Raw genomic sequence first — 15793 nt, 5'->3', positions numbered from 1 at the left:
CAGAGAAACAGGGCTCCACTCAGAGCAGTAAGAATCCAAATTGCACACCAGCCACTTGAGCCCACTGGCTCCCCAGACAACAGGTGAGACTTTTGGAGAGATGAGTCCCATTCCAGAGTCCTAGGGTAAGCCTCTGAGCCTCAGAGATAACTGGTCCAATTCCCCATCATGGCCTCTGCTTCATGCTCCTCCAGCTCCCTACTTGAATGCCCTCTTATGGTGGGAAGCTCACTACTTCACTTCCTATTCATACACCTCATTTGATATTTGAACAACTTTTCTCAACTGTTGATATTTTAAAAATCATAACTATAAATCACACTTGTAAAAATCCCAAGTAATACAATGAAAATATGTTAAGTAGAAAATAAAATCTCTCTCATAATCTCAACTCTGAGAAACCTATTAATAGTTGGAAATGAATTCCTACACATGTTGAAAATTCCAAAATAAATGCATACTATTTGAGTGTATGATTTTAAACATATATGGAGTCAGCTAATGCATATTGGTCAGCATTCTGTTTTTCTTAATAATACGAAATATATCCTATATATGTGAAATATATCCTATATATGTCTTATAAAAGTATAAAAGTACATTTTAGATCTATGACATGATTTCTGTTCTAATTCCTTACTTTTTATTTTATTTTATTTTATTTTTTTACAATTTTTAACTGTTAGAATGGTCTGGATCAGAAGCTTCCTTTCTGACTTTACTTAATTATGTCTTCCCGAATAATTTAGAGCATAGAATCACCTCCTCAGATCTTCATAAATACTCCTCAATCATAGAGCTGTTTCTCCATGTAACATAGACTGTATGAGTGTCTTAAATAAGAAGACCTATAGCAGTATTCTAGGTCACACCTTCATATTAAATTTATGAGGATCTTCATTTCTTTGTTGACTGCTGTACCCTAGCACCTGGCATTGTGGTAGGAAAATGAACAAGTGGCATGAATAAATATGTGAATGAATGAATAAACACTTTATAATTGCCTGGGAAATTGTCAAACTATCTGAAGGTTTTTAAAAAATAGATCTAGTGTAATTTTTTGGCCTAAAATATAGAGAATTGGGGCCAGCTTTAAAGCTAAATTTTGTGAGTACCTGTATCTTAACATTCTTGTAATGTGCCAGACACTGTTCTAGTGCTTTCCACACTGTCGTGTCTCTTATGACAACCCTAGGAGGTAAGGATAGTACTATTGTAATCCTCTTTTAATGAGGATAAAATAAGGTACAGAAAGGTTAAATCATTTGCCCAAGATCACACAATTAGTAGGTGTAGAGGCCATATCTGTTCATTTATTTAATATTGTTTAAAATGGGGAGGGTATGTGCTGTTGTTTACAAAGGGGAGGGTTAGTGCTGTGAAGTGTGTAAGCCTGACAATTCACAGACCTGTACCCCTGGGGTTAATAATATATGTTAATAAAAAAACTAAAAAAAAAAAAAGAAACTCTTTATTTAAATTCAGTTTAGTTAACATATACTGTAATGTTAATTTCAGGGGTAGAATTTAGTGATTCATCATCTGCATATAACACCTAGTGCTCATTGCATCAAGTGCCCTCCATAATGCCCATCACCCAGTAACCCCATCCTCCCCTCCCACCTCCTCTCCAGCAACCCTCTGTTTATTTTCTCCAGCTCAGTGTCTCCTATGGTTTACCTCCCTCTCACGTTTTTTTCCCCTCTTCTCTTCCTCTATGTTCATATGTTTTTTCTTAAGTTCCACATATGAGTGAAATCATATCTTTCTCTGACATATTTTGCTCAGCATAATGCCCTCCATTTCTATCCGCATTGTTGCAAATGGCAAAATTTCATTCTTTTTGATGGCTGAGTAGTTTTCCAGTTTATATATATAGATATATAGATAGAGGTATACACACACACACATACACACACACAGTATTCCATTATACATACACACACACCCCACATCTTATTTATCCATTCATCTGTTGATGGACATCTGAGCTCTTTCCATTTCTTGGCTATTGTGGACATTGCTGCTATAAACATTGGGGTGCAGGTGCCATTTGAGGCCACTTTTAGGCAGACAGCCTTGAGCAATGGAATATAGACAGAGACCATAGCGACCCCCTGGCTGAATACAGACAGGCCCATTAAATGACCCACCTCAGAATATCCATAGGCCCTAACTAATCAATGGGCTCCTTATAACCAGACACAGTTGCCAAACAAGAGGGAATTCCACGTCGCCCTAATGCCTCATATTTCCTCTTTATTTTTTATTTGTTTATTTTTAAAGATTTTATTTATTTATTTGACAGACAGAGATTAGAAGTAGGCAGAGAGAGAGGAGGTGAAGCAGGCTCCCTGCTGAGCAGAGAGCCCAGATATAGGGCTCGATCCCAGGACCCTGGGATCATGACCTGAGCCAAAGGCAGAGGCTTTAACCCACTGAGCCACCCAGGTGCCTCTCATATTTACTTTTTAAAAACAGCTCCCACCCACTGCTTCCTTGCAGACAGCCTCTTCTCTGCTGTCCTGCCCACTGCTCCCTTGTGGTGGTGTATTCAGTAAATTTGTCTACTTTGTCCTGCCTTAGCTGAGTCCTTTCAACCCCTATGCCGCCAGCTTCCACCCCCTCGTCACCCCACATTTGGGGGCAGGCATTTTAGCTACAGATCCATGCCCTAACCACAGTGATATCCTGCCTCTCTGTGGCCCCTTGGTGGCACAGTAGGTTAAGTATCTGACTCTTGGTTTTAACTCAGGTCATGATCTCATGGGTCATGAGACTGATTCTCGCATGGGGCTCTAAGCTCAGCACAGAGTCTGCTTGTCCCTCTCTTTTTCCCTCTCCATCTCCCCTCCCACATGTGCATGCCCTCTAAAATAAATAAAATCTTTTTTTAAAAAATGGATGCCGTGAACAATATTGTGAGACGTTAACAGAGGCTCCCCACCCTGATACCCTTTACCTTCCATCATTGCAGGGCTGAGCCTGCAGCAGAGAACAGAATCAGATTTTTGATTTGGGGTTGTAAAACCGGCTTTTGAAACTCATAGCAGGAATCAGGCACTTACTTGAGTTACAGAAATGGATTGTGGGTTTTTTGTTTTTGTTTTTGTTTTGAAAGAAAGAGGTTTTGAGTCCCCCATGGTATATGCTCTGAATGAAGTGTTTTTCAGGAACTGCGGATGAGATCAAATGCTGTAACAAAAGATGCTCCATTGCTCTTATTTTATTGCTCAGGAAATTCCAATTGTTTTGAGAGCTGTGTGCCAGGAATTATGGATGAAGACCAAATCTAGATGAGAAATGTATTTGGTCATCTGAATGCCCAAATATATATTCCTTACGTTAAAACAGAAAAAGAAAAAAGTCCCAAATTGAATAATTTGAGCCCCTCCCCTTGCCAGTGGCAAACAAGACTCAGTTATAGTTTCAGCTTATCCCAGGAATATAACCTTACAAAAGTTAACATGAAATTTCTTGTTTAGCAAGATAAATTTCTTGCTTAGTAAGCAAGTAACAAATTTCTTGTTTAGTAAGATAATCTGCATGATGAAAAAAACCCAAAAGACAAACAAAATCTCTGCCTTTCCCTTCTCCCACAAAACAAGATGTTCTTGCCTGAAAAAGTCCTTCCTTTTGCTAATATCTTCCCCCACCCTCCTGCCTATAACCATCTTCCATTTTGTACAACCCCTAGGGGCATCTCTCTACTGGCTGGATAGGATGCTACCCAATTTGTGAATTGGTTAATAAAGCCAATTAGATTTTAAAATTTACTGGGTTGAATTTTGTTTTCTAACACTTAAAAATCGAAGTATCACAGGGGCCCTACCCTGTTTCTCCTCTGCACTGAAACCCCAGCTTCAACTCTCTGCTGACCATTGCTGACCTAGTAACATGCCAGCCCATAATGCTAAGTACCTATCACCATGTATGAAGCTAGTATTTGAGCTTTACACATACCATCTTGTTAATCATCACAGCATGTCTATGAAGTAGGTGATGTGGGAAGCAAAGGCAAAAGAAAAATTAAATTTCTTTACTACTTATAGTCCATTCATTAACCAGGTCTTGAAACAGTGACATTCCTCTAGGAACTCAGCTGCCTTGGTGTTAATATTTTACGAAGGACAAAGGCAATCTTTAGCCCAATCCCAGGGTCCTGTAGAGCCTAATTTAATATACAGAAATTCCTTTGGAAACGTCCTTTATCTCTGCCCCCCAGGATACGTGTTGAAAATCCTCCTCCAAGCATATGACTCACCGGTGAACATCTGAAGGGTCTCATGACTGAGGTTTTACTAGATAGTAATAAGTGATCTTTTCCTAACAGTAGCTAGCCTCCTCAAGGCCCTGGAAACCTTGCTTCCAAAATTCGTTTGACACTTAAGCTATCCCTAACCTTCTCCCAGCTTGAAAATATATAATTGATCATTCCTCATGACCCCAGGGCAGCTCGTTTCTGCTGATGGGTTCTGTCCCCATGCTATAATAAAACCACCTTTTTGCACCAAAGACGTCTCAAGAATTCCTTCTTGGCTCTTGGCTCCAAACCCCATTTCTTGTATCAGTAGGTAAAATTATGATGCTCCCTTCATGAAGGTGGAGATTTTTACAAGACGACCCAGCAGGCAGATGGAAGGAACACATGGGCTCAGGTGCATCTAAGCCCAAAGTCTGTGGTCTAAACCAGAGTCCAGCAAACTGGCCTATGGCCAAGTCTTGTAAATACGGTATTACTGGATCACAGCCATACCCATTCTTTTGGTATTGTTTGGCTGCTTTTTATTACAATGGCCAAGTTAAATAGTTGCAACAGAGATGATATGTAGGCCTGCAATGCCAAAAATATTTGTTATCTGGCACTTTCCTGAAAAAGTTTGCAAACCTCGGGTCTAAGTCACCACACCACACTGCTCACATACCCTCGCCTTGCACTCCCCCCTCACATCTTGGACTCCTTCAAGTTTGTGAGTTTACTATCAGAGCTTAGCGTCTCCATCTGTAGACTGCGTGAATAATGCCTGCCTCTCAGGGTAGTTGCAAGGATACGATCAAGAACTTGTGCTCCAGTAGCTCTTCTTGTCCCGGGATATACATTTATCTCACTGGGAGCTTTAAAAAGCTTAAAAAACGGTACTGATGCCAGGCCTCAAGCAGACGTTAATTCAGAATCACTCAGGGTGCAGCCCAGTTATCTATATGTTTTAAAAGCTCCCCAAATGGTTTTTTTTAAAACTTTCTTTTGGAAAAAATATTGTATGCAAAAATAGGGAAAACAGTTAATGTGCCCTAACATACCTGTCACTCAACTTGGGTTACTGTCACTGCCAGTCTGTCTTAGTTGCATCACTCCCTGTCCAGGCCTATTTGAAAGCCAGTCCATGTGTTACATTAGTTCATCCATAAATAATTCACTATGAATCTCTAAAAGATAGAGTTTGGGTTTTTTTTGTTTGTTTTGTTTTGTTTTTTTAAAGATTTTATTTATTTTTTTGACAGAGAGAAATCACAAGTAGATGGAGAGGCAGGCAGAGAGAGAGAGAGGGAAGCAGGCTCCCTGCTGAGCAGAGAGCCCGATGTGGGACTCCATCCCAGGATCCTGAGATCATGACCTGAGCCGAAGGCAGTGGCTCAACCCACTGAGCCACCCAGGCGCCCCGATAGAGTTTGTTTTTTTAAAAGATAACCGCCATACCATTGTCTTAGTTAACAGGATGAATGATAGCTTCTTTTTTTTTTTTTTTTAAGATCTTGTTTATTTATTTGGCAGACAGAGATCACAAGTAGGCAGAGGGGCAGGCAGAGAGAGATGGGGGGGGGAAGGGGAAGCGGCTCCCCGCTGAGCAGAGAGCCCGATGTGGGGCTCGATCCCAGGACCCTGGGATCATGACCTGAGCCGAAAGCAGAGGCTTTAACCCACTGAGCCACCCAGGCACCCTGAATGATAGTTTCTTATCAAATATCCAGATAATGTGAGAATTACCCTAGTTATCTCATAATTTAAAGAAATTGGGATCCATATGAGATCCATGTGTTGTCGTTGACAGCCCCAGGTAGTTCTTACAGTCTGTAGGTTGAGAACCACACAGTCAAATAAATCAACCCAGGTGAGTCATCCAGCTAGAGTGAACAGTAAGTCATCTAAAGGTCAGCCAGGCCAGTCACAGCTACTGTTGGCTCCCCATTGCATTCTCCTCTCAGGCTTTTGACAGGAATATTCCTGCATACAGATGGCCAATAGACAAATGAAAAGGTGTTCAAAACTGCTCATCATCAGGGAAATACAAATCAGAACCACAATGAGGTATCACCTCTCTCCTGTCAGAATGGCTAGAATCAAAAAGACAAGAAACAACAGATGTTGGTGAGGATGTGGAGCAAAAAGAACCCTTGTACACTGTTGGTGGGAATGTGCACTGGTGCAGCCACTGTGGAAAACAATACAGAGTTTTCTCAAGGAGTTAAAACTGGAATCACTGTATGATCCAGTAATTCCACTAATGGGTGTTTACCCAAAGAAAACAAAAACTGTAATTTGAAAAGATAATGTACCCCTATGTTTACTGCAGCATTATTTACAATCCAAGATCTGAAATCCACACAAGTGTCCATCCATAGATGAATGGATAACGATGATGTGGTATACACACACACACACACACACTCTCACACACAAACAATGGAATATTAGCCACAAAAAAGAATGAAATCTTGCCATTTGCGACAAAATGGATGGCTCTGGAGGGTAACATGCTAAGTGAAATAAGTCAAAGACAAAGACAAATACCATAGAATTTAACTCATACATGCAATTTAAGAGCCAAAACAAATGAATAAACAAAGAAAAGAAAACAAAAACAGACTCTTAAACACGGAGAATAAACAGATGGTTCCCAGAAGGGAGGTTGGCGGGGGGGGGGGGGGATGAGTGAAACAGGTGATGGAGATTTAAGAGTATTCTTATCATCATGAGCACTGAGTAATGTGTAGAAATGTTAAATCATATTGTACACCAGAAACCAATATAATACTGTATGTTAATTATACTTAAATAAAAATAATATATAAATAAAAAACTGAAGAATACTTATAAAAAAACAAACAGGGATGCCTGGGTGGCTCAGTTGGTTAAGCATCTGCCTTTGGCTCAGGTCGTGATCCCAGGGTCCTGGGATGGAGTCCCATAGTGGGCTCCCTGCTCACCAGGAAGCCTGCTTCTCCCTCTGCCTGCTGCTACCCGCGCCTGTGCTCGCTCTCTCTCTCAATCTCTCTGACAAATAAATAAAAATCTTTAAACAAAGAACCAAACAAAAAGAGTATTCTCAGTGGTTCCTGATCAGTTCATGGAGATGGGGCAGTGGGAGGCCCCAAGGAGGTAGCAGGTTTCCTGCTAACCTGGGCAGAAATGAGTACAAGCCGAGAAGGCCTCCAGTGATTGAGCCTCACACGGAGACCAAGCCCCCCAGCTGGCGGGGAAATCCCTCCATGGTCAGACTCCTGTGGACCCTGGTTGACAACTCCTATTCATTCACTCATTCGTTCATTCATTCATTCACTCATTCATTCAGATATATATAACAAGGTCAAATATATCTTGAGGTCTTAATAAATACATGCTAAGTACCATTCCAGACACTGGAGATAGAAAAGTAAGCAAAATAGACAGTACCCCTTGTGTTCATGGAGCTTACACTCTGCAAGAGAGGAACATAGCAAGTGAGATAAAGAAATAGAATATATTAGATATTCTAATATATTAGATATGTCAGATGCTGATGAGTGCTAAGGAGAAAAAGTCCATCAGGAAAGATTTGAAAGTGAGAAGGCGAAAGGGGGCACTTTGACATTTTAAATACGGCGACCACAAGCAGCATCACTCAGAATTTGCTGTTTGACTTGTTAAAAACAAGACGACAGGCCCCAAATGGAGTTACTTGTGGTGAGTACCATGTCACCTAACGGAGACTTAACTTAATTACAGTCTTTGGCTCTCCAGAAATGGAATATTAAACCACTCAGTCAGGAGTCACCTGATCGGCACCAGCTAGATCATCTGCCACCCCCTAAAGGAAAGCGACCTTGTAATTACCAAGGAGACTTTTTGTCTGGTGTAACTTCCTTGTTCCGGCTCCCTTCAGCCTATAGAAGTCTTTAGTTCTGTACAGCTCCTCGGAGCTCCTTTCTGTCTGCTAGATGGGATGCTGCCTGATTCATAAGTCATTGAACAAAGCCAATAAGGTCTTTAAAATTTATTTTGTTCAACACACTGAAGGGAGCAAAGAAATGAACTGTATGTATTGCTGGGAAAAGGGTGAGAGGGGGCAGGTTCTTTCTCTTTCTCCCGGCTTCCCCCACCCCCTTTCCACACACGGCCCCTTGCTCTCTCTTCCGAGACCATCTCTGGCCACAGATCAGCTCATCACATGGATCCCCCTCAAACTCTGGACCCCATTCTGGTTCCAACCCCTGTCACTGTGCCCTCAGCCCCACCTGGACCCCTGTCCCTGCCCAGGAACCCAGCCTCTCCCTGCACCCACCCCTCTGGCCTGATAACACTGGTGGCTCCTCTGTGTCCCTCTGGGAAGCTCTCAGCCCCAGCCACACACATTCCAAGCCTAGTTCTGGCATCTCTAACCAACCCCCCACATGCAGAGGAGTGCCATGATAGGAAACGTTTATGATTAAGAATAAGTAATAGCAGCTAATACGGAGAGGCTTTGCTACCAGCTGCCAGTGCTCTGAGCACTGAATGTCTCCACCACCAACAACCCCCTGTCCCGGCCACCATTGTCTCTGGTCTGGTCAGAGTAGTGGCCTCTTCTCTGCTTAGTCTTTTTGCCTTCCCCCAATCCATTCCTCACATAGAATTTAGAGATTTCCTTCTAAAACATTGCTGAGATCACACCGCTCTCTGATGGAAGCACCCAGGGGCCTGCCCTCACGTGCGGTCCGCTGACATCCCTGCACCCCGTCATCCTCACCCTCTGACCTCAGTGCTCTGCTTTCCCTCCCACTCACAGCGTGTCCGCCACGCTGGTTCCTTCCCTTTCTCAGGCACACTCTGCCTGGGACCTTTGCTTCTGCCTGGAACACCCTTTCCCTGATCTGCAGCCCTTTTTGGTTATTCAGGTCCCAGCATAAATACCAGTCCCTCCAAGAAAGGGTCCTCCTATGTGGCTCTGTCTTCCTACTGCCACCTCTGCCTCTACCACTCTTGGCCACATTACCCGTTTGCTCCAAATCTGGTTTTATTCTTTCTGAGTAGTTATCGTTTGTGTTTCTAAACTTCTTGATATAAGTGCCTTTTTTCACAGCTGTTTCCCCACCTCCTAGAACAGTGCCTGTCCAGATCTGGAGCTCAGTGAATGTGTTTGAATTAATGAATGAACAAATGATCTAATTTAATTCTCACACAAACCCTAGGGTCAATTTCAGTGATTCTCAATCATGACTGCACCTTAGGATCTCTTGGGGAAACTCAAAAAAATACTGATGCTCAAACCCAAACATACTAGGTTCTAATTTCATTGATATCTATGGTTTGAGTCTGGGCATCTTTTTTTTTTTTTAAAGCCTCTTAGGTAATACTAACATGTAGCCATCTACGCAGTAAACCACACTGTATTTGTAACCACCCTGGCAGAAGCAAGGCAGCCCAGCAAGGCCCTGTCGTCAGAATTGCCATATTCACTCAAGCCCATACCTGTAGGAAGCCTGGTTACACTCGGGCCTGCTAGGGACTTGAGGACGGAAGTCAGGTCGTGGCCTGAAGAGCAGGCTCCGAGCTTCCCTTTGCAACCCAGAAGGACCCGCAGGCAGCTGAGTGTTCTGAAGAAATCCAGAGGCAGAAATGAAATCCGTCCTTACTGGGCACGCAGGGACTGCAGCAGACTGAACCACAGTGTTCCAAGTTCTGGGATTCTCCAGGGTGGCCCTGGAGAAGAATGGTTATTGTTGGGTAAGAAGGCCCTGACCTGCCTGTGTCAAAGGACAGTAGTGGGGCTGGAGGTCACAGGAGGGCCAGAAACAAATCACAGCCTGGGATGCCGGGAGGGGCATGGTAGGGTGGGCTCTGAACTCGGTGCCTAAACATTAGAATCTGAGTCCCAGCTCTGTTCCTCTTAGCTGTGTGGCCTTGGCCATGTCACTCACCCTTTTGGAGTCACATTTTCACATGTAAAATGGTATAGCTCATAGGGCTGTTGAAAGGATTAGCCCAGCTAACATGAGCCAAGTGAGCCACAGGGTACCTGGAGGGCAGAAAGTTGGCCCTTGTCCCACCTCCTGGTCTCTGTCCCACTCCCTTCTTGTCATTTCTCCAGTATGACTGTCACATTTTCATCTTAGGGATAATTGTGGTTTCTTCTGCTGCCAGCTCTAAACCCGGATGTATTCAGGTTCACTCTCTTAATGTCCTGCAAATATCATTTTGCTCAAATACCACCTTCTCAGCCTGGGTCTTTCTTATTCCTTTGTTAAAACCATTAACTTGTCCAGCTCACTCTTGGGTACTTTCTGTCTCTTTCTAGGCTTTATTTTTCTTCACAGAACAAATCACCTTCTAAGTTCCATATAATTTACTTGGCCTAGCAGGTAACAGGTGCTCCAAAATGTTTGTTGAATGACAAAATAAAAGGCAGTTATTGTTATTATTAGCATCATCATTTTTGTCAGTTTGTAGCCCCAAGTTCTGTGCTGCCTGATTCTTACCAAATACTAATGGACAACAATGATATTGAAATCAGGCTGCCTGAAGAGCAGGTCATCTGTCCATCCACCTTCCTGAGAGTAGAGATTGTATCTTTAGTTCTGACTGCAGATTTGCAGATGAGAATGTTTGCCTGGGACCCAGCAGAAGCCTGGGCATTGAGGGGAAATGGAATTTGAAGGCCAAAGAGGTGATTTTCTGTGGCCACACTTGGTGGGGAGGGAGAGGAGCTGCCTCCTAGAAATGGGCCACCCTGACCTGGCCAGGAAATGAGCCAGAGCTACAAGGGGAACAAAACACAGTGCAGGACCAACACCCAGTGTGGTGCTAACTAGAGGCAGCTGATACATAAGCATCCTCTCTTCCATTGGAGGGACTTTGAGCTACTTCCAGGGATAGCTAAGGAAGGTGCTTTGAACAGTAAGTGAGCCTGAAGCTCCCACAGATCCTGGAGACTGAGAGCTTACACTGCCTCGGATGTGATTCTGGGAAAAAGCAAAAAAATAAATTTTGTGTCTGGAATGCTGAAGGTCAATTTTTATGTGCTACACATAGCAATGTCTGGCAGATAAAAAATGTTCACTATTAGTTCTCCTTCACTCTTCACTGGCTCAATAAATATTTACTGAATTCTGACAACGTGGCAGGGCACTGTCGTGAGGATACAGCTATACTGAAAATCTAAAATCTCTCTCGTTGTGGAGTTTATATTCTAGTGTATGTGTGTGACAGGGGACAGATGACACAGTGAGTAAATAGAAAATATTGAACAACTATGAGAGGTGATGATTGTATTAATTAAGCTCAACTGTGTAATGTACATGTTGTATGCCTTAAATATGTGGAATTTTATCTGTCAGTCATGCCATAATAAAACTGGAAAAAAATAAAAAAAAATTTATAAAATACATTGAATGTTAGAAAGTCATAAATGCCAAGGAGAAAAATCAAGGAGAGAAGGGAGAGTGGGAAGTGTCAGATAGGAGAAGGTTCTAGTTGGGGGTTGGGCGGTGGCTCAAGGCACACAGAGCAGGGCCTGTGTGTGAATGGTGAGGCGGTGAACCGTGTGGAAGGAATGTCCTGGCAGCAAAGGCTCGAAGCAGCACTGGCTTGAGCCAGCTCACGGGGGCGTACCAGTGACCATTAATAATTCTTGTTAAATCTTTGGTTGCTTGAAATTGGCTGTGCCACCATGGCAATATTTAACCACAGATACTGGCAAACACTGCAAGATAGGATCTTTTTTGCTGTTGTTCCCAGAGATTCAGGTTACCAGCAGCAGGGAGAGCAAAAGTCGGGCAGACCAGTGCAATGTGGTAGGAGCAGAGCTTAGCAAATGGGTAGGAATGGAGAGCCAGGAAATCACGTAGGGCCTTGAGGACTGCTCTTGGAACACTGGCTTGGACTATGAACCAGGTAGGGGAGCCTTAGGAGGCTTACAAACAAAACAAAAAGCTTTAGGTTTAATTTTACATACCATAACTCATTCAAGTATGCCATTATTACTACAATTATCAGTAGTAGTAGGTAGTAATAATACACTTACAGATTTATGCAGCCTTGATGATCACTGTCCAAATTTAAAACATTTCTGTCACCTCAAAGAGACCTCTTGTGTCTATTTGCAGTCATTCCCTGTTCACATACCCAGCTTCAGGCAACTACTAATCTACTTTCTGTCTCTATGCATTGGAGGGTTTGGAGGAGAAAAGGAACGCAATTAGCTTATATTATTGCTACTATTATATCCTTTCTGGTAAAAACGTAAGGAAGTTCCTGTTCTCTTTTCCGGTAAGGTGGTGGTGACCTGAATTTTCAGAGAAGATAACCACCAGAGCTACTGGAAGCTGTGAGCATAGCTTAGCAGGGCCACTCTCATTGGCTTCTAGCATGCTGGCCAGTTGAAGCCGCCGTGTCCTCTGTTGGCTTTGGGCTCTGCTCTCTGTTTGCTGCATCTGGGGCCAAAGTTCCCAGTGGGAGACCAGGTCATCAAATTGCCTTCTCCAGTGTCCTGGAGGAACCTTAATGTTTAAGGCCCGCATTCAGCTGAAGCAGGATCGAAGGCCTTTTGCATTTCTTGGGTTCAAAAGCAAGGTAATGTAGAGAGAAATCTTTTTAAGGACAGGTGTTAGCTGCCTCTGAGGCCTTTGCTGCTTAAAGCAAGAAGGGGCATGCCTGAAATGGCCTTGGGTTAGCAGGGAGGCCGATTCTAATGATCAGCTGTCAGGGGGCAGAGGAATCCATGGGAGGGAGGTTGAAGTGGCGGGGGGGGGGGGAATGGAAAAGGGTCTGGGACGGGGAGTCTGAGGACTCAGGGCTCACAGCCAAACAGAAGCCCGGACCTGGGCATTTCTGGGAGGTGAGACCTGTGGTCACTTCTCCTCTTGAAACCTGCCTTTCTGGTTCCATACGTGTTTTGGGATTTGTTCCAGCACTTTGAAAAATGCTGATGGTATTTTGGTCAGGATGGTGTTGAAAGTATAGGAGGGGAAGACAAACTGTGAGAGACTGTGGACTCCAAGAAACAGAGGGTTTTAGAGGGGACCGGGGTCAGGAGAGGGTTAGCCCGGTGATGGAGATTAAGGAAGGCACATATTGCACGGAGCACTGGGTGTTATATGTAAACAATGATTTTTGGAACACTACATCAAAAACTAATGACATACTGTATGGTGACTAACGTAACATAACAAAAAAAATAATTAAAATAAAACCCCTATGTTTGTGTTTGCATAGGAAAAAACCCCGACTTTATCTGTAAAACAGAGAAAATAGCATTATATCATAGAGTTGTTGTCAAGATTTAAGGAAATAACATCTGTAAAGTACCTTCCAAATGCCTGGTACACAGTAAGCCTTCTGCAGATGGCAGTTATTATTGTTTTTCTTGTTACTGCCACACATTATTATTGTTGGTGTTGGGGTCTGTTATCAAAGGAATGAGACTGAGACAAAGTGAAAGTTATGCAAAGCCTTATTCTATGCCAAGCATTAGAAGTTAGACTCACCCGCCAGGGGAACGAGACTGAGACAAAGTGCAAGTTATGTGAAGCTTTATTCTATGCCAAGCATTAGAAGTCAGACTGACCGGCTAGGGCTGCCTCCGAAGAGAGTGACCCTCTCCCCCTCTCACAGGCTGGTTTTATAGGGCATAACCGCAGACCCAGGATATGTGGCTTCTTTTGTTAAGGCACTTACTCCCGGAATCGATGCCCGGAACCAAACCAGGACAGGGGCGTTTATTCCCGGAATTAAGTCCGTGGTTGTAAACAACAATATGGCTACCTAGGCAATATGGAGTTGCTCTGGCTAAGCAGGCCCTAAAAGTTAAACAGGTTTTAACATTAAATTGGCCCTAACATTGGTTACTTCTTATTCAGTTTGGGCAGTTGTCATTTAAATAACATTTATTTCTCATAGTTCTAGGGACCAGGAAGTCCAAGATCGAATTGCGGCAGGCAGATTCGTGTCTGCTGAGAGCTCGCTTCTGGTTCATAGACTCCTGTCTTTTTGCTTTGACCTGCCCATTCAGTAGGAGCCAGTGAGCTCCTGAGGTCTCAGAACCTAATCACCTCCCAGAGGCCTCCACCTCCTGTTATGATCACACTGGGGGGCTAGGATTTAATAAAACAATGTGGGAGAAGCCCAAACTTTTAATCTCTGGCAGTTACAGGACCATATTCTGTTATTATTATGGCCGAGAGGAATTTGGTGGGAAGAACCTGCATCTGCTTCTCAGTGCTCTTTAAACAAAGTGCACACAACACTCTTGGGCTCCTGTTGAAGTGCAGATTCTAATTCCCCCTGCCTAGGGTGGAGTCTGAGGTTCTGCAGGTGTCCCAGGCTCCCAGATGATGCTGATGCTGCTGTTCTGTAGATCAGACTTTGAATAGCAAGACACCGAGACTGCCCTGTCCCGTATGGTAGCCAGTAGCCACCTGCGGCTGCTGAGCCCTTGGAATGTGGCTAGTCCAAACTGAGGTGTGCTTGTAAGTGTTAAATAAATGTTGTGTTATGAGGACTTAGTACAAAAAAATAAAATAAAATGGTAAAATATCTCTTTAGTAATATCTTTTTACACTGGTTACATGTTGAAATTATAGGATATAGCCAGTGTTGAGCAAGAAAAGAGGCAAAGCTAAAATGAAAATGTTTATTTGGAGGTCTCAGAATTGCAATTCAGAGAACACAGATTTGGGCAGCAACCCAAATGTGCCACCAGCCCCCACCCCCACCCCACCCCCCCCCATACTCCAGGGAACAAAAGGCAAGTGTTTTGTTCTGGTTTTGTTGTTGTTTGTTTTGTTTTTTCTTTTTTTTAAGAGAGAGGAGAGGTGGGCAGAAGGAGAAAGAGAATCTTATAAAAGCCTTTACACCCAGCATGGAGCCACTGTGGGGCTAAGGTGGGGCTTGATCTCATGACCCTGAGATCATGACTCTGAAATATGACCTGAGCTGAAATCAAGAGTCAGATGATTAACTGATTGAGCCACCCAGGTGCCCCAAAGGGCAAGGGATTTTTAAAGACAAGAGGGAATGTTGTATATATTGCTTACAAAGAATTTTGATTGATGTTGGTGGCAGAAAACCAATCTTGACTGAGTATAGTTGATTGCTAAGGCTATCACTAAACAGTCTCCTGCTGTGTAGCAAGTTGCCGGTGTTCAGGCTGAGTCCTTGGAGTATTTGTGGTTTGGTGCAGTTCAAAAGTTCGAGGTTCTACCAGTGAGGACATGAATAAGCTCCACTTCCTTCATGGCCTCCAGGCTCAACCCTTAACATATATGACTCCATTTTAAAAAAAATCTTTCATACTGGCTAAATAAAATGCTATTTTAATTCATTTCACCTGTTCCTTTCCTTTCTTTTTTTTGAATGAAGCTTCTGGAAAATTGTGTATAACATGTGTGGCTCACATTATATTTCCATAAAGCCCTAGAACTTTGTTGGCTTTGTCAGGCCAGTTCAGGATTTACCTTGGGAAAGTGGGCTTGGGAAGCCTTGAGAAGTGGGCTCTGAGTTAACTGATCTCAGACCCACAGAGATCCATAGGCCGTGAGAGGTAGAAAGGACGGATCTCAG

General features: G+C 43.3%; 2 protein-coding genes across 6 annotated transcripts in view; one reads left to right on the top strand and one right to left on the bottom strand.

Annotated features, from left to right (window-relative positions):
* PDILT (protein disulfide isomerase like, testis expressed) overlaps nucleotides 1-9980 on the bottom strand; it is a 40528-nt gene extending 30548 nt beyond the window's left edge. The window contains exon 1 of one of the 2 annotated variants that reach the window (XM_004750273.3): nucleotides 9707-9980. The gene's annotated coding sequence lies outside the window, so the exon portion shown is untranslated. The remainder of the gene's footprint in view (nucleotides 1-9706) is intronic. The other variant, XM_004750272.3, reaches the window with a different exon arrangement.
* Nucleotides 8163-15793, top strand: part of ACSM5 (acyl-CoA synthetase medium chain family member 5) — a 34420-nt gene continuing 26789 nt past the window's right edge. Inside the window, exon 1 of one of the 4 annotated variants that reach the window (XM_045072140.1) lies at nucleotides 8163-8293. Coding sequence is in view for 3 of the 4 variants with exons in the window: in XM_004750271.3 (XP_004750328.1) it covers nucleotides 12737-12805 (69 nt within the window). In the remaining variant the exon portion in view is untranslated. Of the gene's footprint in view, nucleotides 8294-12044; nucleotides 12128-12573; nucleotides 12806-15793 lie in introns of those variants that run through there. The other 3 variants (XM_045072139.1, XM_013055118.2, XM_004750271.3) reach the window with 3 other exon arrangements.

Source organism: Mustela putorius, unplaced genomic scaffold (assembly GCF_011764305.1).
Source record: "Mustela putorius furo isolate JIRA1106 unplaced genomic scaffold, ASM1176430v1.1 tig00004007_pilon_pilon_pilon, whole genome shotgun sequence".
Taxonomy (NCBI): Eukaryota; Metazoa; Chordata; class Mammalia; order Carnivora; family Mustelidae; genus Mustela; species Mustela putorius.
Note: the sequence above shows the minus strand (reverse complement) of the source record. Positions and strands in the feature narration are given on the sequence as shown.